This window comes from Macaca fascicularis, chromosome 8, assembly GCF_037993035.2.
Source record: "Macaca fascicularis isolate 582-1 chromosome 8, T2T-MFA8v1.1".
NCBI classification, from domain to species: Eukaryota; Metazoa; Chordata; class Mammalia; order Primates; family Cercopithecidae; genus Macaca; species Macaca fascicularis.
This window is the reverse complement of record NC_088382.1, coordinates 63204605-63231333: the sequence shown is the minus strand read 5'-3', so window position 1 is coordinate 63231333 and position 26729 is coordinate 63204605. Positions and strand designations below refer to the sequence as shown.

At 41.6% G+C, this 26729-nt stretch overlaps 1 protein-coding gene across 2 annotated transcripts; it reads left to right on the top strand.

Moving 5' to 3' along the window:
- OPRK1 (opioid receptor kappa 1) lies at positions 1-25572 on the top strand. Of its 2 annotated transcripts, XM_005563313.5 has the most exons (4): positions 1-125; positions 491-795; positions 16189-16541; positions 21469-25572. In XM_005563313.5, exons 2-4 carry the CDS (start codon positions 539-541, stop codon positions 21999-22001), a joined length of 1143 nt encoding a protein of 380 aa, XP_005563370.1. In that variant the 5' UTR covers positions 1-125; positions 491-538; the 3' UTR covers positions 22002-25572. The 2 variants fall into 2 exon arrangements, with proteins under 2 accessions (XP_005563370.1, XP_045254187.1); XM_045398252.3 differs by lacking the exon at positions 491-795.
- Positions 25573-26729: the final 1157 nt, after the last annotated feature.

The following is a 26729-nucleotide window of genomic DNA, read 5'->3' as shown; positions in this document are numbered from 1 at the left end:
GAGAGTGGGGCCGGGATCCGAGAGCAGGTGACGCCAAGAGCTGAGTGGGACTCTTGAGCGCGCGGTTCAGCACCTACCAGGGCGTCCCCTAAATTACCTCGCCTTCGCCTGTCTCTGGGAAAGAGGTAAGCTTTGGGCTTTCGAGGCGCAGTTCTAGCTAGACCTCCGTTCTGGGAGGTGGGAAAGGGGCTTGACCCTGGGGGCTCAGATAGGCAGTCTGGGGACAGTTCCACCGGGGCCGGTGCCTAGAAATGGTGAGGGAGGCACCTCAGGAGCTGGGAGAGAAGGAGTGAGCGCTCTTCTCCCCTCTCTGGCACCCAGCGGCGCGCCTGCTGGCCGAGAAGGAAGCGAGAAGTCTGTCCTCCCTGTCCTGTCCCCGGCAACTTGCGGCCAGGGTGGGGGTCCGCAGGCTCCGGGTCCCCAGCGGCGCCAGCCAGGGCGGGGGCAAAGTTTGCCTCTCCGCGTCCAGCCGGTTCTCTCGCTTCCGCAGCCCAGCAGGTGCCGCCTGTCCTCGTCTTCCCGCTGCAGCCGCCCCACCATGGACTCCCCGGTCCAGATCTTCCGCGGGGAGCCGGGCCCGACCTGCGCCCCGAGCGCCTGCCTGCCCCCCAACAGCAGCGCCTGGTTTCCCGGCTGGGCCGAGCTCGACAGCAACGGCAGCGCCGGCTCGGAGGACGCGCAGCTGGAGCCCGCGCACATCTCCCCCGCCATCCCGGTCATCATCACGGCGGTCTACTCCGTGGTGTTCGTTGTGGGTTTGGTGGGCAACTCGCTGGTGATGTTCGTGATCATCCGGTGAGCGCTGGGTCGGCGCGGCGCGGGGGGCTGGGCAGGGCAGGGCAGGGAGTGAGGGTCGGGCCCCGCCACTGTAGCGGCGGTGGGGGCAGCTAGCCAGGCGATGGGAACTCTGTTCTGTGAAGGATGCTGGAAGTGCTACAGGGTGGCCTCCTAGAAGAGGTGAAGGATTTTCTGGGAGTTTTTGGTGGAGTGCTGAGAGGTTCACACAGGCGAATCCGAGCGTCCAGGGGCATCTGGAAGATTTCAGAGTGACTCCCCCGACTCCACCCTAGGGCCCAGCGTTTCTGCTGAAAACTCTATGCGCAGGGCAAGGTGCCTGAGTGCTGACAACAGGGTCAGGGTCTCCTGGTAAAGGAGTTAATCCATTTGCCTGGTTGCCTGCGCCAGTTCGTAGCACTTTGTTATGCCCTTTGCAAATATTTCTTAAGATCAATTTCAAGCCCACCCAATGCACTGAAGATAATTCCGAATTTCCTGTGACTCCTCCGACTGGTGTTTTGGCTTATGAAACAAAAGCTGATATATGATCTAGCGTTGTTGATATGCATATAGGAGCCTTTTTAGTACCAAATGTCATCCCATTTGTTAGGAATATCAGTAAATAATATTTATCTTCTAAAGCATGGCCTGTGGAGATTTTCAAAAACTGCTTTGCTGTTTTTTTTTTCCACCATGAGAAATTGAAGGTTTTATTTTATTATTTTTTGTGTGTGTGTGGAAATTTCTTTAGGTCAACTTCCAATAATAAGTATCGCAATGTCCACGAATATGGTAATTTTCTGGTAAGCAAAGTGATTCTGACTTTAAGAAAGAAAAACAAGAAAAGAAAAACCTAACTTTGTTCTGCAGTCTTCTTGAGAGAGATGTGTTTCCTTTTCTGGAAGCACTAGAGTTTTGTCAACACACCTGTGAGAAGGAGTAGGACACTTGTGTTCCTTTGAGAAGTCTCTGTGAAATAAGGGCGGGGTGCAAGTCACCCTGGCTAGGGACTCTGAAAGGATGAATAACTGATTTTTTTTTTAAGCTTGATTTTAGTTTTGAAACAGGCCTTTTGTTTATTATGAACTTTAGCAACCATATCATGAATGATAGCATAAATCTTTCCCTTGGAATATTATCATAATAAAAATACTGCTTTATCTTTTGTTTTTTGTTTTGTTTTGTTTTGTTTGCTTGAGAATGTCAGGTCTTTTCTTCCTATGTATGCTCTGACATTAAAAACCATCATTTAAGTCTCCAAACACTTATTATAAAGCTCATTTCACCAACAACTAGTGTTTATAGCTTGGTGCCCTTGGTTTTCATAATTGCCTATTGCATTTCCCAGGAATTCTATCCATGATGAGTAAAGGAGGGAATATTTTAAAAGTAAATTGTTTGTCCAAGTCATTAGTAATCTGAGGGCTGGCCTCTACTAAAGAGACAATTAGACAAAAGAAAAGACAACTGTATTCTAAATTTTAATCAAAATTTTTAGGAGATCTTTGGTACAGAAGCCATTTTTTTGGTGGTGGGGTAATAGAAACATTGTTACACAAAAGAAAGCTCTAAGAAAACAAATTAGCTCTGTTTCTACCCATATCATATTTGGGTGCTCAAGTAAAACAGATACATATTATTGTTATTTGAATGAGCCCCTGAAGTCTCCAGTTTGAAAAGAGCTTTGTAGTTGCTCTACAACCTTTTGCAGACTAGAATTAAAAAGACTGAAGAATCCTAAAATAACATTTAGATGTTATGTGCAAATATAACTCCGTGGGGAACATTTGACATGGAAGAAGGAAAAAAAATCCTGTAGATTAGCTAGGACTTTTAATGGATAGATTTCCCAAAGATATCCAACACTAAAGTGTGTTATAAGGGGATAAGTTCAGCTAAAAATATAAAAGGAGTTGGATAGTTCGCATACATCGTTCTCCATTCTCCCACTCCATTCTCAATACTTAAAGGTTACATTTGATGATAAATGAAAAGCGAAGAGTTCTACTGCCATCCTGGAGTGCCAACCTACTGAAATCTAGCTAGTTCACTGATGGCTAGGGCACATACATCTCAAGTTCTTCACAAGTAAAAGGTTAATGTCTAGTGAACCTAGTTCACTTAAGTCTATCGCTAAGAGGGAAAAGGAGTGTTTAGCATTATTTCATAATGATAGATGGTTCAAGGATTGAAAAATAAAACCTTTGAAGAAGAATTGATGTACTTGGGTTTATTTATCTTAGGAAATGAAGAGACTGAACTTGGAGAGAGGGTGGCATAAAGTGGCTTGCGTTGTGATCATCAGGCTTGAGTGCAAACCAGGGTGTGGAGGCCCCGCAGCCCTTGTAACTGAAGAGACTGAGTAGCTGTGCTTGAAAGATGGAGGATACTATCTTAAAATATTTTACATGGGAAAGGCTCCTAGCATAGTTCAATCTCATAGAAAATAATTGTAGAAATGGAACTTAGATGGTCAGAGTGTGGGCAGGCGCAATCTAGACTGTTCAGCTCAGACCTGGGGAGTCAGAGCTGTGGAAAAAGATTTGGCTACTTTTAGGCCTGCCTTACAAATAGTTTTTCCCACCTCGGGTCCCTGGAGTGCTGCCTCGTATCTTCTGATTTAAAGTTTCAAGAGTTCTCATCATTTAGTGTGTACCAACTAACATAATCCCTTGATAATTAGGGCACATTAACTTTCACTGTGGAGACCTTAAAATGCAAGTGCTCCAGCCTCCTCACTCACCAGGCTTTGGAGTTTGTGGTTGTTGGGTGTGAATATGGGTGTGACCCTCAGGATTCTTTTTTTTTTTTTTTTTTTTTTTTTGAGACACAGTCTGGCTCTGTTGCTCAGGCTGGAGTGCAGTGGCATGATCTCAGCTCACTGCAACCTCTGCCCCCCAGGTTCAAGCGATTCTCTCACCTCAGCCTCCCGAGTAGCAAGGATTACAAGCATGCACCACCATGCCCAGTTATTTTTTGGTAGAGACGGGGTTTCACCATGTTGTGCAGGCTGGTCTCAAACTCCTGACCTCAAGTTATCTGCCGGCCTTGGCCTCCCAAAGTGCTGGGATTACAGGTGTGAGCCACTACACTCGGCTGACCATCAGGATTCTAATCTTGTGGTCTCACGATTTCCTCCTGTGTAGGATTCCCCCGTGCAGTCTTCATTTTTTATTAATTAATGAACACCATGACACCCACACCCCTCTGCCCTGCCAGAGGCAGCCCTACCTCTGACATCGTAAACATCCATTCTCCCACTCTTACCACAACTTCATACATGTTCGACTCTCTCCTCCCTTAAAGAAGGTGACTGACACTTAATGAACACTTACTATGTGTCAAGCAGGTAAAGCTACCTTCTTCACGTGAATCATTTAATCTTCGCAGCTATAGGTATATCATTACCATACCCACTTAATAGATGAGGAAACTAAAGCACAAAAAATTGAAATAAACTAAGGTCACACCTGGGTAACTCACGGGGCCAAAATGATCCCAGCAGCCTGACCATAGATCCTGCACTCTTACCCATTCTGCTCCTCATTTCCCACCATACCACTACTGCAAACGTTTGGATTCTTTCTTTCCAGGAGGTTCTACATTTTCTCCCAGACTATCTCTTTTTCTCTTCCCCATCCTAGACTCCATGAGCTATCACTTAAAGCTCTGTCTTGACAACACACTCAAGTGTCCTGCCTTCTTGTACTTCTGCCAGTGTCTTCCACTAAAGCCTTAACCCTTGATCAAGCCAGTAACCTACCTTCCTTATTCCTATACCCAGCTAGTTGGATGCTGTTGGATAAAATCAATTTTATCTTTGTCAAGACAAAGTCACCACCTTCAAGTATATCTGACCCTAATTCTCCCAAGACATTTTTCTGTGCCCCTCCTCTATTTTCCAGAAAGAGCCAATTCCTTCTTTCATTTCCCATTTTTAAAAATGAATTCAAATCTACACTTATTCTGAAACCCTCCACCTGATCATATTCTCTTCATGGTCATATTCTTTACTCTCTTTATCATATGAGTGGTTTTACCCAGTAGTTCACCAAGACACTGGAGTGCAGCCCTCAGGAACACTGCTTCTCTACATACGCACACTGGCAGCCACCCTCCCTGTATTCTGTTTTGTCTCACAGGAATTTTCTCCTTCCTTCTATCCAAGGCTAATTCCTGCTCCTGGGTTTTGAAGCTCGTTGCCTTCTGGGGTCTTTACCATATAAGCTATCTCCTTTCTACTGTGTCTGCAATCTCTCCCTCTTCACCTGCTCTTCAGCACATGAACATACCCAAGCGTCTGTCATCTTACAAGTAATCAACAACCCACTGTCCACCAACCCTCCATTTTCCTCATTTCCTTAGCTAATGTCCTTTCATCCTCCTGCCTGTCATGGGTAGGCAAGCTTCTTGGAGGAGTAATCCCTCCTCTTTGTTTCCTTTTCTTCCACCCGGTCCTCTGCCCTGAGCATTTGAGCTCCCCCCGTGCTCCTTCACCAAAGCCCTGGTGTGTGTTTCAGATGCTCGTTTTAGGTCACTTTCACTTGGCTTGTGTGGAGGGTCTGGCATGCTTGGGCGACCTTAGGTCCTCACTTTCTTGAATAGCACCCTCTTCTTAGCTTCCCCCGCATCCTCTGGCATTCTCCTTGCCCCCCTGCACAGAATGCCCTTCCTCTGATGTTTCCTAAATGCTCATATTCTCCAGAGCCTTCTCAGCCCTCTTCTGTCCTCACTTTGCACATTCTCTGTATTAGTCATGGATCAGCCGAAGAAGCAGGACCAGTAGGGGATGTCCATGTTAAGAAATTTCTCACAAAAAAGTGGCATAGCTGACTGTGGGACTGGCTAAGATAGGAAGTCAGGAGAGACAAGCTGCTGCTTGTCTTCTCTTCCTCAGGGAGCTTCTTCTTCCTCAGGGAGCTTCGGCTCCGCTTTTAAGGTTTTCACTGATTGGATCAGGCCGCATTTTCAGATTATCTAGGATGATCTCCCTTGCTTAAAGTCAATGATTATGGACTCTAATCACACCTACAAAACACCTTTGCAGCAGCACTGAGATGAGTATTTGAAAACCTGGGGACTATAGCCCGGCCAAGGTGACTCATCAAACTGACAATCACACTCTCTTTCAATGGTTTCATCCATTCTTGTGGCCATAACTGTCAGGTACATTCTGACAAATCCTAAATCTAACTCTCTCTCTCTCTCCCAGTTATCCATTCCTTTCTGCAGACTCAGCTGGCCTCCTTCCTTCTAAATGGCTCAGTGTGATGATCTCCCTGGCACCTCAGGTTTCTAGAGCCTCCGTTAGTTTGCTGAGGCTGCCATCACAAAGCACCACAGACTGGGTGGGTTAAGCAACCCCTGTTGTTGACTGTCTCACAGTTCTGGAGGCCAGAAGCCTGAGATCAAGGTGTCTGCAGGGCTTTCCCTGAGGCCCGAGGCCTCTCTCCTCGGCCTGTAGATCCGGCCTTCTCCCTGTAACTTCACATAGCCTTTGCCCTACACATCTGTGTCCTAATCTCTTCTTATGAGGACACCAGTCATATCAGACTGGGACCCACCCATATGGTCTCATTTACCTTAATTATCTCTTTAAAGCTCCTGTCGCCAAATGCAGTCAGCCCTCATTCTATATCTGTGAATTCTGCATTCATGGATTCCACCAATCATGGCTGAAAAATGTTGTTTTTGAAAATTGCACCTGTACTGAAGATGTACAGACTTTCTTTCTTGTCATTATTCCATAAACAGTAGAGTATAACAACTATTTACATAACCTTTGCATTGTAGTAGGTATTATAAGTAATCTTGAGGATCTGCATAAGTTACATGCAAACATCACCTCATTTTATGTCAGGGACTGGAGCATCCATGGATTTTGGATCCGACGGGGAGTCCTGGAACCAATCCCCCAAGGATACCAAGGCAGGACTGTACAGTCACATTCTGAAGTACTGGGGCTTAGGACTTCAACATAGGAATTTTGGGAGGGCATGGTTCAGCTCAGAACACTGCCCATCCTCTTTCTGTTCTCCTTAAGAGGGCACTCTGTCAAGCTTCAGTTTTCACAACAATTATGTATATGTTCTCGTTTTGTTTATTTTTGTAAATTAATTGTAAGGATAAACAAGAAAAATTTGTTAAGAAAAATAGGAGGAATCAGACAATTCTTTGATCCTTGGTCTTAAGTTTAGCTTATTCCTTTTCTCATTAGTTGTAATTAATTTGTTGCTGTCAGAATACAGACCTATAGGGTTCCATCTCTCATGAACCATCCTCTGGGACCCTACAGTTCAGCCTCAGCAGTATTGAAGCCTCCCCAAAGGGGGAAATTTGTAAGGGGCCTAGAAGAAAACAAAACTGCAAAGGTACTATGGAAATGGTTACATTTCCTGACCTCAAATTTCTGCACCAAAGGGAGCCAACTCACCCAAACTTGCTAGGCATAGAGCTTGGTCCTTATAAAAATACTCATCTTCTTGCTTATAAATAGTGGGATACAGTGTTTCTTCCCCAATCCACTGAACAGAAGTTCCAGGCTTCCTCTGCTGGGATCATCCTAGGTTATGTGCCATTTACTGACTCATTCAAGTCACCCCTGAGCCAGTCTGGGCCTCATGGTTCTTTTCTCAGTCTCACCAAAACTATGTGGCTGTCTTGGAACTAGAGAAGTGTGGGACGGAATGGGGTGACAGAGTGTCTGGCACAATGCCTGCCTCTTCTCTCCCAAGTTTCTTCTTCTCCCTCCTTGAAGTACGTGTTGTAATCACTGTTGAATTACTGTTAAATTGTTGTAATCACTGTTAAATTACCTGTTGTAAACACAACTGTAGTTGTGTGTACATACATGTTCCACATTCTCACAAGTGTCAACATAGCCTACCTTAGATAATATCACCAAATCACATGTACAGAGGCATTCAAAAAAAGCAGAGGTACAATATCGTACCTGTATAATTCACCAATGGCTGTTCCCTACAGGACACCAGTCTTATTTTAGGCTTTGGTTAATATAGTATGCTCTAATTTTTCTTGAAACTGTCTTTAATTTCTTGATCCTGTCTTTAAACAGTTTCTTTAATACAAATGTAGCAAAAATAACTTCAGAAATTATTTTCAAGAGACTATCTTTCATTTCTCAAAGTAATTTGTATACATTTGACAACCTTTTGAAAGAGAGAATTGCAACTGCTTACATGGATTAACCAAATTATTTTCTCCCCTGTGGGATGTGTGATCGCAGATGGAGGCCAAAGCCTTGTGGCACTGTTTTCAGGGATCAGAGACTATACAACTGCAGAGAGAGAGAGAGAGAGAGAGAGAGCGCAAGAATGCGAGAAACCAGTTGGGTGATCAGGTATGGAGCTCCTAAACTTTAATAGACTCCAGGCAAAACTGTAGCCTTCAAAACCATTTCTTGATTTGTTGACTTTACATGTTTTCTGATGCCTGTCTCAGAGTTAGTTTCAGAAAGAATTTGCTTCTCACTGGTACAGAATAGCTCCTCTCCATGACTCATTCAGCTGCATCTCATCAGCAGCAATATTTTCATGTGGCTGTGCAGTTGGCACCTCCCTTCATTCCCGATTAACTTGGATGCACTTAATTGTCGTGGCCCCAGGAGTCTCTGTGTTCAGCTAAAAACCTCAAATTGTATGGCTGCAGGACAGTTGCCTTTTGAAGGTTTAGCTTACGTGGTTTCAGTGGTACAAGTAATACATGCTTAGAATCATATTAACAAGAGATGGTTTCAGAATAACGTTTATTTATTCCTCAACAGAAAGATCAGCAGTCGTCCCTTTTTTTCCCTTTCTTTGGAGGGGATGCAGGTTTATGTATTTGGTAAGGAAGGCTTATATATAAAGAATAGATTTTAGGAGGGGGATAATACCGTAAATGGCTTGTTTAACACTTGCCTTCTCCATTGGCCAAGCAGGTTGGAATTTCAATGGAGGACGACAAAACCATGTGATGAATTCAGAGATCCCAAAGGAACTGGTTTGAAGCTGGGCAGGGAAGCCTTGGATTAAGAATGGCTGGTGTTACATGCAGTCAGAGATCAGCTATGACAGGACTGATTTTCAGAGCTCCTGTTGAGCTCACACAAATTCACAACACACCTATGAAATGAAGATTGTTAGAGCTCGTTTACAGTTGAGGAGATCAGCTACAGAGGTTTAATGAACTGCCCAAGGGCAGGCAATTGTTAAATGATCAATCCAGTATCACAGCCCAATTTGCTTAGCCCTGAATCTTCTCAGCGCCCTCTGCCTGACTGGGTTGCTTCCTGTCCAGTGGAGGACTGGCTTCATGGGAAGAGCACAGCACAGGAGGGCCATCATCCCCCTCTCCATGTGCCCACACTCTGTGGCTTGCTCTGACTTAGGTCAGCTTTCTGTATAAAAAATAGGAAAATTAATTTTAAGTATCCATATATTGCTAGGCATCCAGGTAGTTGTGCCCTAGGAAAGTGCACGCCAGTCATTAGCGAGGTGCCGTTTTCTTACAGGTGCTGTTGGGCGTGAGAAGTGCTCACCCTGCATGTACCCCTGAATGCACTAGAACATTCCTTCTGGGGGTCCAGAGGCGCATGATTCCCCAGCCGGGACAACTGAGAGGAGGAGCTTAGCAGCTCCCGGGGGCACTGGCTGTTCCCGTGGAATCATCGCTCCCTGTTACCCTTCCTTCCTTGCTTGCTGCCACCCTGCATGGACAGCCTGCCCCTGCACGGGGCTGTGCATCCGGATCCTGATCGCACATGGCTGCCTGCTGTTCTCTTGATGGCTTTGCACTTTGCGTGCAGGAGAGTGATTCTGGAGAGCTGCAGGGGCCTGGCTCCTATGTGAGCATGACTCCTTCAGAATACTACAGACTGAGGGATATCAAAGTCAGATCCTTTGAGAAGCAGTGAATTTAATTTCCTTATCTTTCCTTTCCATTTTCCTTTTTCCTTGCTTTCTCTTTTCCTTTCCTTTTCTTTTCTTTTACCTTTCTTTTTAAGCAGACAAACAAACATGGAGTCTGTCTCTGTCACCCAGGCTGGGGTGCAGTGGAGCGATCAAGCCATCCTCCTGCCTCTGCCTCCCTCCTTTCTTTTCTAAAATTAATAAACTGCTGCCCCTTTAGAAAAAAAAACCCTACAATTTCAATAGTAAATAACCCAGAAGAGCATATAGCAGTTAATTTCATTGAGGTGAATGGAAACTAACTGAAAAATTTAATGAAACACTCTATGTTTTTAAGTAAGTTCCACTGAGAAGTGACATCAGCACGGTCATCAATCTTCATTTTATTTTTATTTTTTAAACAGACTTTCAAAAAAGCAGTTTTAGCTTCACAGAAAAATGGAAGGGAAGTTACAGTTCCCATATACCCCATGCTCCCACACATGCACAGTCTCCATTCTCACATTCCCCCAGAGTGGGGCATTTGTGGGACTGATGAGCCTGCGTTTACACATCATCACCCAGAGGCCATACTTTACATCAGGGTTCATTATTTCCCCCCCCAAGATTTGGTGAGGCATAATTGACAAATAAAAATTACATATATTAAACATGTACAACATGGTAATTTGATACACATTAATTTGTGACTACCACAGATTACACAGCCATTACCACACACAGTTACCATATTGTGTGTGTATGGTGTGTGTTGTGAGGGGGTGAGTACACTTAAGATCTACTCAGTCAGCAAATTTCAAGATAAGCAATACAGTATTGTTGATGCCGGTCCCTGTTGTACATTGGATCCCCTGAGTTTTTTCATCTTATACTGAAGCTTTGTATCCTTTGAACAGCACTCTCCATTTCCCCCACTGTTTCTGATCATTTTGCACATAAAATCTAGAATGCCATGCATCTGGAAGACACGCCCAGGAAAATGCTCATTGGCAATACAGAGAAAAGAGCTCCCAAACTCATCTCTCATCATGCTCCATCTTCCATCATTTGTGAAAAAGGACTACATTTTCCCTGCTGCTGCAGAGGTTTCCTCCCAATGAGTTTGGTGTCCTGGGCATCTTTGGATTCCAAGGGCAACTCGTGTTGTAAGAGAGCTTCCAGCTTCCTGTGAGTCAGTGGCATTTGATCACACTCGTGTTTTCACCAAACAGCATTTGTTCAGGTGCATTCTATGGACCTTTAGGTTTTTGCTATATTAAAGGAATCTATTTAGAAAATCACCAGGGCTTTTGTTTTGTTTTGTTTCCTGTTTCTTTTTTATTATATTGGAGCTGAAGTTTGAATTCCCACTGTCTCACTAGTTTGTGGTTTCAGGCAAGTCACCTACTCCCTTTTAACTCAGTTTTCCCACCCCCAAAAATGGGCCTATGGAAAAATTCCAGAATGTACATGACATTGTTTTGTCCATTGAGGAGTAGTATTTAATGTATTATTACAGTATTTCTGCCTGGGCCTTGCCCTGTTTCTCATGCTAAATGTTCTCTACCCTCATGGTGCATACGTGACCGTCCTCATCAGAATGCTTTTTAATCTTGAACTGCAGGAAGTGGCAGTATTTATGTCTCTGATAAAATACCTGATTTTTAAAGAAACTTTGGAATAAGACAAGCCTGAGTTCCTTTACTTATTACATATAGATTCCAAGAACTGAAAAACAAGAGAGTATTTTTAAGATGTTTTCTCAATCTTTTTTTCTTCAGAAGAAAGTGGGGGCAGTGGTATCTTACGGGATTGTGATATGGCATATTAGGGCTGTGGTAGGTAATGAATGACAACAGTAACAACAGCAGGAGCAGTCATGTGACAATGAAGGCTGGCGTTCACTAAGCAATTATCAAGTACCAGTCTGGTGCTAAGTAATTTTATGCATGTCTCATTTAATCATTATGACAACTTCATCAGACAATATGAAATTCCCCAAACAGTGTCTGTCACATAATGTCATCAATAAATGTTAAAGTGATTTTTTTCCTTCTGGTTTTCAGGGCCCTCTGTGGCCTGACACTACTGTTCCATCCCAGGCAGCCACCTGTGACTCCTCAGCAGGATCCCTGAACCAGGAAATCCATTTCCTCATTGACTCTGAATGAGACACTAGCCAGAAAACTTCTCTCTCTGTCCAAATCTTTTTCAAAACTCAAGATCCTGCTAAGTTTTCTCTTCAAAATATGTCCTGATTTCCTCACTACACAGCAATCTTTCCCTTCCATGTATTCCTATAGTTCACATTAGAATCTGGTCTCAGTTTAAAAGATCCTCAGAGCCAGGGCCTGTATACTGAGTTTTTCAGTCGTCCTCAAAGTCTAGTATATTGCTACTTATGGGGTAGGGGTTTAAAAACGTGTTAAAAGAAATGAAAGGGTAAAAACAGGGGAGGGGCCATGCACATAACTGGAGAGGGAAGAGAGGGTGCATGCGTTACCATGGGGGACAAGTGCAAGGGAAGACCCAGAATAACTGAAATCAGTGCAACTGAAAGTGTGTTGGTTTGAAAGGTATATGGTAATCAGTCATCAAGATTAAAGGCATATTATACTATTGTCATGAAGGTAAAGAGGAGTTCCTGATTAAAGAAGCATCACTGAAATTTAAAAAACAGAAAACAAACCTGGGCAATGCACCTCAACAGCAAAGCATGCTAATAATCCAATAATTACCTCTTCTACCTCCTGCATATTGTCTGAGTACAGCCGTGCATGGAAAGGACAGAAAGTCCTGAGGGTGTCGTGTTGCAGGGTCAGCTCCGCCTTCTCAAGTGCCACCTTTCTAGCATGGTGAGTGTCACGTCTTCCCAGAAACCCTGCCTGGTGACATTGGTTCCTGACATCTCAGCAGATAACTTTGTTCCCCTCACCATCACACAAGCACCAGTGGCTGACAATTTTGAAGTCACCCCTCATTTCTCTGTAAAGAGAAGTACACTAGGATGGTCTTGAGTTAAGGTGTCATTGGGGAGCATTTCTAAGTCTCTGGAACACCCTCCGCCCTGTTGCCTGGCCACCATAGCCTTTCCGGTGCTCACAACTCAAGTTCCCTAGGTAAGCCCTCTTTCCCGGCCTGCCCCTCACATACCTTTCCATGCACCGTACTGTTGTCTTCAGGTCTGTTATGTTGTCAGTTTAGCGAGGACAGCCCACGGACTTTGCTCTTTTCATACCATATGCTCCTGCGGTGTGTATGCTCAGAAGTGCAGCCATGAGCTGCCACCCCACTTCCAGCTCCTCCACACAAGCCAGAACTTCCCACCCAGATGGTGCCATTTTGCTTGAAATGCTTGTGAATTTTTGTAAAGCAGTATGGGTGAAATGGAAAATAATTTCATATCATAGCATAATGAGAAAGCTTGCTTGTTTTTTCAGTGGTGGACATACAATGAATGAAAAGACTGGCTAATTCTGTTGCGGTTAGATACAAACAATACCCCGGGGCTCAACCAGACTGCCTCTGAGCGTCACAGCCTTGCTTTATATTCACGTTCATAGAGTAGTCCAGTGTAGTACACAGAAGACTATCTATAAATATTCATTGAAGTCATAGTTTATTCATTCCTTTTAATTATACTCTATGAGTTCTCCCCTTCTAGTGTTATAGGTTTATAAGCATGTGTCTTCCAGAAACCTGGAAGAGGGGCCCTGCCTTGCCATCCCTTGCAGATCCTCCCACTGAGGTCCTGCCTCTGCTGACACCAAACAAATCACTTAACTTACCTGAGCCTGACTTTCTTCAGCTATATGAGGCAAAACACATAAGTCTCTCAGGGAAACTAGAAGGGCAGTAGTTTTGAGAATCAAGCAAGATACATGGAAGTCAAAATACTGGACTTTGCAAATTACAAAGTGCTGGGGAGATGTAAGAATACACGAATTGGGATCAAACCCCTAGGTTTAAATTTCTGCTGTGCCTTTTATAGTTATATCACTTTGAGAATTTTAAAGAAAATCCTGTGATTCTTAGTCACTTCATCTATAGAATAACAATACCTACCACGTGAAGTGACTGTGAGGACGAAATGAGACAAAGCTTGGGGAACGCCTGGCAGGGGGCCTGACACGGGCACTTCAGAAATGTGGTCAGTGTGATTATTGCCTATGCTCATCTCTCTGAGATCTGAAGATGGGGTTTGAATTCTTTACATGTTCAAGTCTTATGCAGTTTCATACATCTATTGGCTATAAATATTTTGAAAAACTAAAATCAAGCTATTACTCTACATTGTGTGCCTACTTAAAGATGCACATTACATTTTATGGTAATTTATGTATCATTCCATTCATGTTCTTTGTGTCCGGTCCTGGGGCTCATTTTTATTCTCACCTTTTATATTTAAGCTGAATTGGGTAAATATGACCATGGATGTTACCTAGAAACTATATTCTTTTCTGTTTCCTGTGGTAACTGGTGGCTTCCACCCACGTAAGGAGGGAGGTGGGAGTTGGGGAACAGGACATAGATTAGACATGCTGTCTGGTTCAGGTGCATTCATTCATTACCCCTGGAACTCTGTGACATAAATATTATAGTTTCCACTTTACAATTGGGGAAACTGAGGCTCAGGGTGGTTAAGGACCCTCTAAAGTATACTTGTTAGTTTGAAAATTAAGGACTAGGACCCAGGTCTGCCTAAGTTTATAGCATAAAGAATGCCACTCTGACTTCATAAAGAAAGAGAGGGAGTATCAGGGTCACAAAATACAAGAGCAGGAGTCAGATTCCTGCTGGAATCCTTGCTAGTATCGGGGGTTTTGGGGTGGGAGGAGTTGAAAGAGTAGAAGGTAGGTTTGTAAGATGCATTTTTTTTTTCAAACATAAAACCATATTTTTAAGAAAATATCTGAATAGATAGCATTTCAGTCTTTCTCATTAGAAACATGTGACTCCTTCTCAGTAACTGTCCTTGCTTGGCTATCTCTGTTTTTGTAAAGCCTGTGCTATGAGACCCTGGCCGTCCATGTTTAGTCACTTTCTAAAACTTATAGGTCATTTAATAATGTCTGAATAGAAAGTATAAAGGCAAAACACATTTTTAAATAAACTGCTTGCTTTCCAGATTAAATCACTCTTTAGTAAGCAGAACATCCAAATGGAAACCAACAAATACCAACTCTAGTACCCGTCTTCACAATGCCTTCCCGGCTGACCCCAAACACAGCCACTTCCTAATGAGCAGAGATGGGAGGTGGGGAGGAAAGGCAGCAGATACTGAGGCTGGAGTGTGATTCTGTGCGTCAGGCCATCTACTGCCCTTGTCTTATGTACTGTGAGTTAGGTTTTATGATTCTTATTTAGCAGGAACTGAAACTCAGATATGTCATTCTCTGAGTTCAGACTCAGGACTGTCTGAGTTCACATGAGACCACACTGCCTCCAAGAGGAGCCAGGGCTGTTCTGTTCTATCATGAAATGTTCAGAGTTGTTTCTCAGGTGGAAATTCATGTATCAAATGGGGCACCCTTGCATTGTGACAAGGTCTTCAAATCTGAGGCTGTAGAAAGTAATCGACATATGGATTTTCCCAACATATTTCAGCTCTTGGCTTTTGAAAACCTGATGGTATGGTTTGGAACTTTTAGTTAATACTCTGTGGATATTTGCCGAAGCATTCTCTAAGCAAAACAACCCTCTGAATTCAGTCTTAGTTGAAAATGAAGTTGTCCTAAACATCATGTTATGATGTAAAGAATAACTCAGGCATAAGAGCAATCTTTCTTACCTACCTTGAAAATTACTCTTCCCTCAATTGGAAGATGAGACATATTACGTGCTTAGAAAATATCTCAAGGAGTAAAGAAAGAATTATTTCTCTCCTACTGTACCATACTATGCTTAGTGCTATGACACGTGTAAGAGCAGGATTCAACCTGCTTTATTTATATAACATATTTAAAATGACAAATTAATGGTGCACTGGAGAACAAAAATCAGCAAACCCTAATTGTGTTTCAGTGATTGCAACTGAACATATATCAAAATGAAAACCATTTTGTAGTTTCAAATGACATCATAATTATAATGATTGATTTCTCAAAATAACTCTGAGGAAAAATATGTTTTAAACAAGTCAAAGAAAATGAATATAGTGTTTGAAAAATGCTCAAAGCCAAGCGACTCTGGGCAGGATTAAGATGAATTGTCAGCCACAAAATAAAGACCTGTATTATATGCAATGCTAGATCTATATGTCTATCCATCTATCTCTGCTATCTTCTGTAATCTTCTTTATTTAAATGTTTTAAAGCAGTAGAATAAACAATAAAGTCGGAGATCTTTGTCCATTTTTCCTATCAATGTCTAGAACAGTCCTTTTACATGTTAGACCCTCAGTGAATATAAGAATAATTGAATGAAGAAGCAAAATCAGTAATCCAAAGGCTATCACAAACACATTCACCTTATGGGTTTGACTTGAAAATGGAGGGAAATGCTATTGTTTCTTTTCTTTTAGATACACAAAGATGAAGACAGCAACCAACATTTACATATTTAACCTGGCTTTGGCAGACGCTTTAGTTACTACTACCATGCCCTTCCAGAGTACGGTCTACTTGATGAATTCCTGGCCTTTTGGGGATGTGCTGTGCAAGATAGTAATTTCCATTGATTACTACAACATGTTCACCAGCATCTTCACCTTGACCATGATGAGTGTGGACCGCTACATTGCCGTGTGCCACCCCGTGAAGGCTTTGGACTTCCGCACGCCCTTGAAGGCAAAGATCATCAATATCTGCATCTGGCTGCTGTCGTCATCTGTTGGCATCTCTGCAATAGTCCTTGGAGGCACCAAAGTCAGGGAAGGTAAGAGCAGTCATTTTCATTCCATTCATAAAAATGTAGCTTCAAATTACAGAGACTTTTAATATGAGAGTGAGTAGGCCATATATCTAGTAGAAATCGATGCCAAAAGACGATGGAAATGTAGTGCCTAAATCCATGGAAGATGAGAAATAGAACAATTTTGTGTCCTTTTCCACCTCTAAACACAGAATGCAATCATGACATTGTCAGAAGAGAGATGCCTGACCTGTCTCCTCTTCTGGCAATGCCTAGTAGAAAGTGGAGGGGTGAGGATGAGGTAAGAAACCACAGGCATGTGGAATTTTAAAGTACAACCTGGCAATTCTAGGACGTACCTTCTCACTCCTTTTTTTTCTCTTTAACAAGGGATATACATTATTGGCGACATATGTTTGTTCTTTCCTCTTTTATTCCTAAAGGATAACCTCCAAATCACTATTTTTAACAGCTTTGGCTGTAGGCCATTCAAAATCAAGTTAACGGATGGTAGTTACGGATGAGCAGAACCACTTGATTTTGGACATATCAGGTTTACCCCATGCAAACCAGCCAATATATTTTTTTTTTTGAGACGGAGCCTAACTCTGTCACCAGGCTAGATAGAGTACAGTGGCGCGATCTTGGCTCACTGCAACCTCTGCCTCCCGAGTTCAACCAATTCTCCTGCCTCAGCCTCCCGAGTAGCTGGGACTACAGGCACACGCCACCATGCCCAGCTAATTTTTTTTTTTAGTAGAGACAGGGTTTCACCGTGTTGGCCAGGATGGTCTCAATCTCTTGACGTGGTGATCTGCCTGCCTCGGCCTCCCAAAGTGCTGGGATTACAGGCGTGAGCCACCGTGCCCGCCCCCACGTTGATGTTTTTCCTGTATTTCTAGGACAGTAGTTCTTACTCTTGGCTGCACATTGGAATCACCTGGGTACTTTAGAAAACACTGCTGCCTGCATCTCAGCCCTGAAGGGTCTGATTTAATTAACCTGGGGTACAGCCTGGGTGTCAAGATTTTTGAGCTCTCCCCAGGTGACTCTGACCTGCAACCAAGGTAAGAGGTACTGTTCTAGGAGTTTTGCTTTACTAGCAAAATATAAAGGTATGGAAAGCATCTTTGTTGCTCATAGAAATTCATGATGAGGAGGCGAGCAGAATAGTCACTCTGGGCCTTACTCATGCTGTTTAATGCTCCAGCAGGTATGTAAATGCTCCAGTTTATTAGGGGATTCATAATACCTGTGATAGCAGATAACTGAGTGTATATAGTGAGGACTTTCCAGGTCATAGTGAAAGGGCAAGACGCTAAAATCATAGCTTGTCTTGCATGATACATGGTTGGTTTGTGTTTAGACTTTATTTAGGTTTCAGTTGACAGTTTTAGGTTCATAGCAAAACTGATCAGAAAGCATAAAGAGCTTCCATTTACCTCCATTTACCCCACACAGGCACATCCTCCCCCACAGAGTGGTACATTTATTATAGCTGCTGAACCCACACTGACGCATTCTCACCCAGAGCCTGGAGTTTACAGGAGGGCTCACTCTCCAGGTTATGCGTCCTGTGGGTTTGGACAAATGTATAATGACTGTATTCATTGTTTTTTAATGAAGCTGATCTTTTCCCTCTGAAACTACAAAATGAATTTCTAGCATAGCCACAGCAGGTGTCAAGCTATACTACTAGGCAAATTTTAAGAAATGCCCAACTTTCTTTATTGTATCTGCATTTTAAAATATGATTAATCACACATAGGATTTTGTTTCTTCATGCCTACAGCAAATAGAAATAAAGTGCAAGAAACTCTTTTGAGGCAAAGCTTTCACTTTGTGAACGTAAAATGTTGACTCTAATATTTTCCATACTGTAGTATATGTGTGTGTACTAAGTGAGGATTTATAGTCCGCTCTTGCTTTTATTATAGTAGCTAAGACTTATTATAATCACTGTAAGCAGAAACAGTATATTCTTAACAAAATGAATACCCACAAGAAAAGCTTTAGTTTAGCTATTAGAACTAACTCTATAATTATAACAAGCATGAGATGCTGGAACAGGAGCCATCAGAAGCCACAGCCCACTGATATTAATATAGAAGGAAACGAAAGTCTGCTTGTTGAACTGAGGCAGTTGTATGGATACTTCAACCTGAAAATGCCCCCTTCTTCCTGAAACAGAACATGTAATAAAAATGGCATGCTTGGACAGGAATTTCTTTTTCAAAAAATGCTTAGTTTTTATGGATTCATAATAGTTGTACATATTTAGGGGGTACCAGCGCTATTTTGATACAAGCATACAATGTGTAATGATCAAATTAGGGTAATTGGGATATTCATCACCTCAAGTATTTATCATTTGTTTGCGTTAGGAACATTATAATTTCACGCTTTTAGTTATTTTGAAATATATAATAAATTACTGTTAACTGTAGTCACCCTCTTGTGCTACCGAACATGATCGTTTTTCTTCGAAGTGTATTTCGTATGCATTAACCAACCCTGTATATCCCCCTCCCCATGACTCTTCCCAACCTGTGGTCACCACTAGAGGTTCTACTCTCCATCTCTGTAAGTTCAGGGTGTTTTTTTAACCTCCCAAATATGATGCTTGATGACATGTGATATTTGTCTTTCTGTACCTGGCTTGATCCCCTTAGCATAACGTGAAGTGCACTGGAATTCTTGTTGCGTCAGCACTCTCTTTACGCTACAAATTCAGCTTCATTGACATTTCTGGAGGATATTTCCAACTCTATAATGGAACGTTTGTTTCCCAAAGTCTTGTAAGGTAGCTGTTGTTGATTATTTCACCCAGTCATCTAATACTTAATATCTCCCACTACATGCAAGACAGTTTGTTTGGGAGGAAGCTGAGCCTCGGAGTTAAAGGTCTATCCAAATTAAACAGCAGCCCTGTGTGGCTTCTGCTTCGCTTAGCTTAGCCAGTGACTTTTCCATAATAACTACTGTAATTAGGACACACTTTCGAGGGTTTGTTATTCATGTGGTATGTATTTGTTTGTTCATTTATTTAACAATTTATTCTCTTTATGCACCACATGTTCCAAGTACTACCCTAGGTGTCAGGGATTCAATATTGATTAAGGCAGGCTGGGTTTCTCCACCAAGGCAGTTCACGTTCTAGATGGAGAGAAAAACTTTAGGAAGGTAGCACACAATTACAGATCAGACAAGCTTCTGTCTAGGAAATTGGGTGAGTATAACATGTAGACAAAGTATAAGTTACCGGGGAGAGGACCATTTAAGAGACAGATCTCCATCTAAACATCTCTGAAGTGACATATAAGCTGAGGTCAGCCACAAGAAAGAGCTAATGCTGAAAACAAAAGCTAAGCAGAAAAAACCAAACCAAACCATGGTCCCTACCTCCAAGGAAACTCTTCTACCAGATTCAACAAACAAGTCAAAACCCAGAATAGAATATTTATATTGAACTCAGATTTTTTTTTCATGTGTCACTCATCAAAAGTTATTTAATGGGTATCTTATATTCTATGATAATAGTAGTGATTTAAAAATAATTTACCATAAACACTAAAGCAAAAGTTAATAGTCTTCATAGTATTATTACTTTGGACAATGACTTTTTAAAAAATTAAAAACGACAAATTTCTCTGGAAGTGTTCATTTACTACTCCAAGGTTTGATCTGGTATTTCATTGATACATGAAGGTCTCTAAGATAGTTATCTTTATTAATTGTCCAAAATGATTATATCCTTTTTATTTTAAAGTATATGTAATTAACATTCTAGTAAGATGGGATATTCTATTATCCCAATCTATTAAGAGTGAATTAAAATGTTTTAGAAAACATTAATAAAGCTGTTTTGCTATTTAAAAAATATTCATGTGCAATTTTTGAAGAAGATTTTTCCAATGTCAGAGGAAAATATTTTCATTATAGTAATCATACTCACGGTGTTGCTCATGACTACCTTGTCTGTGAGGAAGGACCAGGGCAAAGAGAGCTCTGCTCTGTGCTCGCTGACTGCTCGGGGCAGGGGTTGGAAATGTGAGCTGGCTGGTGTTTGGTGAAAGGCGAGCCCATGGGACCCCCATTAGAATAGTTTAGAAGGTGTCCATCCTGAGTCCCTGGCCTTCTTAACATTAAGGCTACTCCAAAGAGAATACTACCCAGCAAAGAGAAGCAGAGCAAATAAAGCAATTTTCTAAGTAATCACATACAAATGTTTGTTTTATCTGAGTTACATAATAATGTTGGTAAAAATGAAAATAAATGTGCCTGATTTACTCAGAATTCCCTTGATGATGATGATGATTCTCCCCCACCTCCTCCAAGGGTTTTACTTGTGTTTCAGTAATGCCCTTAATCACGAGTGTCATTGGTTCCATTAAATCACAATACCTGAGTCATATTTAAACAAATTTCATATCAATTTTTGTTGACCCACATAATGATTTCCTGTAAACCAGTTAATGTTTTTCAAACAAGTTGGCTTTTGTTAAATTCAGTGACTAGATTTGAAATATTTAGTCATTTTTTATTAGCTTTTTTTATTGCCAGAGCCTTAGGTCTGGTAGAAGTGTTAATGAATGGAAATAGAAATAAGTACTCATGCTATATGTTAACTCTTTACCTCTTCTGCAAGCTGTCAGTGTCAAACCAACTTCTGCAGCTAGATGAGCAAGATTGTCAGCTAATCTTAATTCTACAGTATTGTGTATGTTACCAGTAAACAGTGACTGTCATCATTGTTCCATGCACAAAGATTAAGATGGCTAATAAAATACAGAATTCATTAGTAATTTGGTGATCTACTTCAGGTAATGTCATCTTACCATAATGGGACCATTGCAATAAAAGGTATTAAAATTCACATTTAAAACACTTTGCAGCCACGGTAATAACAATAACAGGTTTCTGTGTTGTGGTTCTTATTGCCCTCCTCCAGACGTGGATGTCATCGAGTGTTCCTTGCAGTTCCCAGATGATGACTACTCCTGGTGGGACCTCTTCATGAAGATCTGCGTCTTCGTCTTTGCTTTTGTGATCCCTGTCCTCATCATCATTGTCTGCTACACCCTGATGATCCTGCGTCTCAAGAGCGTCCGGCTCCTTTCTGGCTCCCGAGAGAAAGATCGCAACCTGCGTAGGATCACCAGATTGGTCCTGGTGGTGGTGGCGGTCTTCATCGTCTGCTGGACCCCCATTCACATATTCATCCTGGTGGAGGCTCTGGGGAGCACCTCCCACAGCACGGCTGCTCTCTCCAGCTATTACTTCTGCATCGCCTTAGGCTATACCAACAGTAGCCTGAATCCCATTCTCTACGCCTTTCTTGATGAAAACTTTAAGCGGTGTTTCCGGGACTTCTGCTTTCCACTGAAGATGAGGATGGAGCGGCAGAGCACTAGCAGAGTCCGAAATACAGTTCAGGATCCTGCTTACCTGAGGGACGTCGATGGGATCAATAAACCAGTATGACTAGTCGTGGAGATGTCTTCGTACAGTTCTTCAGGAAGAGAGGAGTTCAATGATCTGGGTTTAACTCAGATCACTACTGCGGTCTGACATGAAAAGATAGAATTTTAAATAAACTTTTAGAGATCTCATGGTCTGAAGTCATCAGATGCAGACCACGTTCGTGATCAGTGGAAACATCAAGGATGAAAGATCCACGCAACACATGCACCTCTTCTCTAGGGTACAGAAGTGAGGCAGACCCTCAGTTCCTCTGATGAACGAGGGAACCCATCTTTTCCTTCTGGTTTCCTAGATAAGGTTCAGCACCCGTCTGCTGTGGCTTTCCTATGAAATGTAGTTTCAAAGCTCGGTTTAAGAAAAAAGGAAAAGAAAAATCATTGCTTTCAGAGCTCAGTGGGTATCCAATCCAGATGTTTAACAATGACAGCAATGACCTCCAATGGAATGAGAACTATTTCCAGGGTTCATGCCCAGCCCACTGTATGCTATGTGGACACACATTTCATGTGGCTGTGTGGTGAGAATTCCAGCTTATGTATGGCTTGGACCCACATCTGAGGAATCTGATGTTCACTTATACCAGAACATTATCTTGCTATTTATGAAATTATTTAAACATTCAAAAGGTTGTTTTTAACATGGTTTAATTTCTCGAAAACTACAGTTTTTTTTTCTTAGCATGCTATTCAGGTAGACAGTCTTATAATAAAGCATGTCCCATTGTCAAGAAACAAAGTAGTGTGAATATCACTGAAAATATATATAGTATCTTCTGTAAATAATAGTACATGTACAAATAAGGAATAGGCTTGCCTCCCAGCCAGGCGATTTCCTGAGGGCACACTAGTGATATCCCCTGAGTTGCTAAGTTGATGCTGAGAAATTTTGCTGGGAATTAGTCATGGCATGATCTCTTTCAGACTCCCTGAATACCATTTAGTCCTGTAACAGTGCTCATAACTCATGTGTTAATGAATCACAAAGGCTTCAACTAGCTCCCAGGTTGTAGCCTTAGCAGGATCTAGTTTATTTGCCACATCTCTTTATGAATATATAGCGATTCGCAGATCCTCTCTATTCATGGAGAGGAAGGTGTTTTGCTTCTGTAGATCTCAAGGTACTATTTTGTGGCTCTCAGCAGGAAGTAGAATTGTTCCTAAATGTGTGCTGAATGAGGACATGATGTCCCTCCTGGTGCCAGGACACATCCTGCATGGCATTCTGTGAAGGGCATACCTGCTGAGGATAATGCCAGGAGCAGCACATTTAGGGTAATTTTGCTAAAACTTCCAGATGACATATAAATTCCCTCTTTTTCCCCCTGAAATTTACCATTTCAGAGGTAATGGCTTTTTCTGTAATTTGCCTGAGAAGAAAAAAGGGATAATTTAGAAATAACACTCATCTCCAAGCCTATATATTATTAGCACAGCATCCTCTGGAATTTAATAGAAAAAGTGAATATATAGCCCTATGTAACTACAGACATCATTAAAACTGTTAGGTTCTGTTCACCATGCACTTTCTTAGTGGTGTATGTACTCTCACCTTTTGGAAACAAAACCTTGCATTGAAGGTTTTACACATGGCTTCAGAATGTTACTCTGACCATGTTTGCCTCCACTCCAGATTATCATGGCACCGAACGCAGATGACATATGGCAGAATGAAAGTGATTTCTCCTAATGAAAATGAAGTGCTCTTTTGAGTATTTCTTGTTTTATTGAAATTCCTAGCTGCCCTTGTATTTTTATAACTGAATGTAAACAGGAATGGCTTAAATACTGGTTCACACTAATCCCATAGTAAAAAATCTTGGCTATGGTACAGGAAGGATATCTATATAGAGGATAGTTCCAGAAACAAGCCCTGGTGAAATAAGAAATATAAAAACTTCTTGATGGAACAGGAAAACCCAAGAGACTTTCTCGTCAGATTCCTTTCCAGTGCAAAATATAACAGAGATAGGATGGTGAGATGAAATCAGAGTAGTGTGTTTCCTTTAATGTTTTCTGTCTTCTTCTTCTTTTGTTTGTTTGTTTGTTTTTGAAACAGAGTCTCACTCTGTTGCCCAGGCTGGAGTGCAGTAGTGTGGTCTTGGCTCACTGCAACCTCTACCTCCTGGGTTCAAGTGATTCTCCTGCCTCTGCCTCCTGAGTAGCTGGGATTACAGGCGTGCACCACCACATCTGGCTAATTTTTGTACTTTTAGTAGAGACGGGGTTTCACCATATAGTGCAGGCTGGTCTCGAACTCCTGACCTCTGAATATTCAGCTGCCTCAGCCTCCCAAAGTGCTGGGATTATAAGTGTGAGTGGCCACACCTGGCCTGTTTCTTTTAAGTTAGCACTTCACATGCTCTCATAGCATTAATTGCCATTATTGGTTTGCCTGATTTTCCTGCATCTCCTCATATGTAAGTCTGCAACCCAAGGAAAGAATAGTAGCTTGTATGTGTCAACGAAGGGTGTCCAAGCTTCTTGATTCTTGTTAATACCGACTTCCCAACATTGAAAAAGGAGCGAAGAAGGGAATATCATTTTAGGGTACTGCTTTAAATGAATGATAAAGTAAACAATGTGGTAGGGAAAATACCACTTGCACAAATGTATTTCTTTGTCAAAGTGTGTACATGCTTTCTGTATGTCCTATGTCCTGATGTGAAGCAGGGACCACAATGCCATTTATTCATTGTTCCAGGCAGTGCATTTGTTCAAACCCCTCTGGCTCTCTGATATCTCTCATCTCTTCATGTTCCTATTCTCTGACCTCAACGGGGAGGACACTGTCTGTTGTGTCTCTTTGAGACCAGAACTGCATGTGTTTAACCTTCAGATCCATTCTCTACATGAACCCTATCTTTCCACCCTGCTAAGAAGGCCTGGAAGACAGGTCCTAGCGAGGGGTCAGAGAAGGCACAGAGAAATGAACCAGCCATGCAGGGGCAGCACTGAGGAGGAAACCCCCCACTCTAACTGGGAGGAGAGTGGAAACACTCTTCGTGTCTCAGAGTAGTTACCAATCTAAGAGCATCCCTCGAGTTTAAGTCAAAACTCCAGGCTTAATACTAAAAATAATACATCATTTGGGAAAATAGCTTGGAGAAAAAAATCAATAGTCACATAAAATCTTAAGAAAATGGTTCTATTCTGTGAAATATTACTGAGAAATAAAGTTCTTAAACGTGTATAACTATTGTCAGACAATTTATAGGTGTTTTATCTAGTCCTGGGACAAAATAACATGACTCACGCAATGCAGGGAGCACATTAGCTGACTTTAAATTGGAACATTGTAAAGAGAAAGCTGTGAAAGGTTGTGTGTCCTGTCAATGAGATTTATTTTCTAACCAAGAGCTATTTGGATGATTCAGTGTAAATCTGAAAATCACATCCAAAAAGGGTATAACCCAGCTTCCTTAAGGCAATTTTCTTCTCTGAGATAAGAGTATACTCATATGTTCTTTACTATAATGTATATTATTTTATCTTGTACTTTAAAAGATGATAATTATGCATTGTATATACAATTGTGTGCCTTGCAATAAAATCAAAATTGTACCTGCTAAAAATCACGACAGTCAATTATTGTGGTAAATTATTTATTCTGTAATTACTTCAGTGATGCTGCACTTCAACAAGAACAATGGAAACTGTTTCTCAAAACTATAAGGGTTACTCTAACTTTCCATCCATGACAATGTTGTGGGTGATTAGTGGATAGAAACAAAATATGTGGGGATCTAAACTGTGATCTTTAGTTTCCAGACCTATGAATTGTGGGGATCTAAACTGTGGTCTTTAATTCCCAGACCTGTGAATTGCTTAGGATAATTCACCTGTTTTCACAATAATGCTGCGAGGACCCCAGGATCAATGTGACCTCCTGCCCTCACAATGAAAATCCACTTTTTTCACTACAGAAACATGCAAAATTCAAAATCAAATTGTTCCATCAATAAAAGCATAACGAAATAGCAACTCCACCTGGAAGCATAAGCAGCCCCTGCCCTGCTCCCAGTACGATACAACCACATCACTGCCAAGAATGATCTGTTTCTGTGTTCTAAACACATGGTATTTTACACACAAAGAACAACTTAAAATCCAGTATCACGACAAAAGAAAGATTTGTGGAAGTAGAAGCAAAACTTAGGCTTGGGAAGTAAAAAGGGACTCATTCTGCTAATTGGGAAGAACACACTACTAAGTCCTAGTCTCTTTTCAAAACAAAGCAAATTTCTTATTCCTGTTTATCTTTGATTGGTAAGTCCATTTCATAAGGGATTGGAATGCAAGTGTGGTAGGGGCCTCCACTTCCATTTTTAGTGGAATTTTTGGTTGCTTAATGAAATAAGGATAAAAATAAGTTAGAAAAAGTCTAAGGAAATAAGAGAGCAAACAGTTTTTCATCTGAATCAGTATCCTTTCTTTGCACTGGTTGTTATTTGGGTATATACATTCTGAATATGGAATATAATTAGAAACTTATTATCTAAAGAAAATTTTAATATATCTGGGGAGAAAACTCAATATATAGCAAATTTTAGGCCTTATAATATCTTCTTTATGATTATTTGGGAGCACTATACATTCCTCACATTCCTGCTGATGATCCCCATGTTTGTGAAAACTAGTGACAACATAAAACAAATGAACAAACAGACAGGACAGTTACTTTTTTTTCAATAACTTGTGTTTGAGAGAATATTCAGTATATTCATATATT

Bases quoted from the DNA above. Each gene is read 5' to 3' on its own strand.
- OPRK1 (XM_005563313.5), top strand. From the start codon at position 539: ATGGACTCCCCGGTCCAGATCTTCCGCGGGGAGCCGGGCCCGACCTGC. The intron at 796-16,188 runs GTGAGCGCTGGG...CTTTTCTTTTAG, and splicing joins GTGATGTTCGTGATCATCCG to ATACACAAAGATGAAGACAG. The intron at 16,542-21,468 runs GTAAGAGCAGTC...GCCCTCCTCCAG, and splicing joins AGGCACCAAAGTCAGGGAAG to ACGTGGATGTCATCGAGTGT.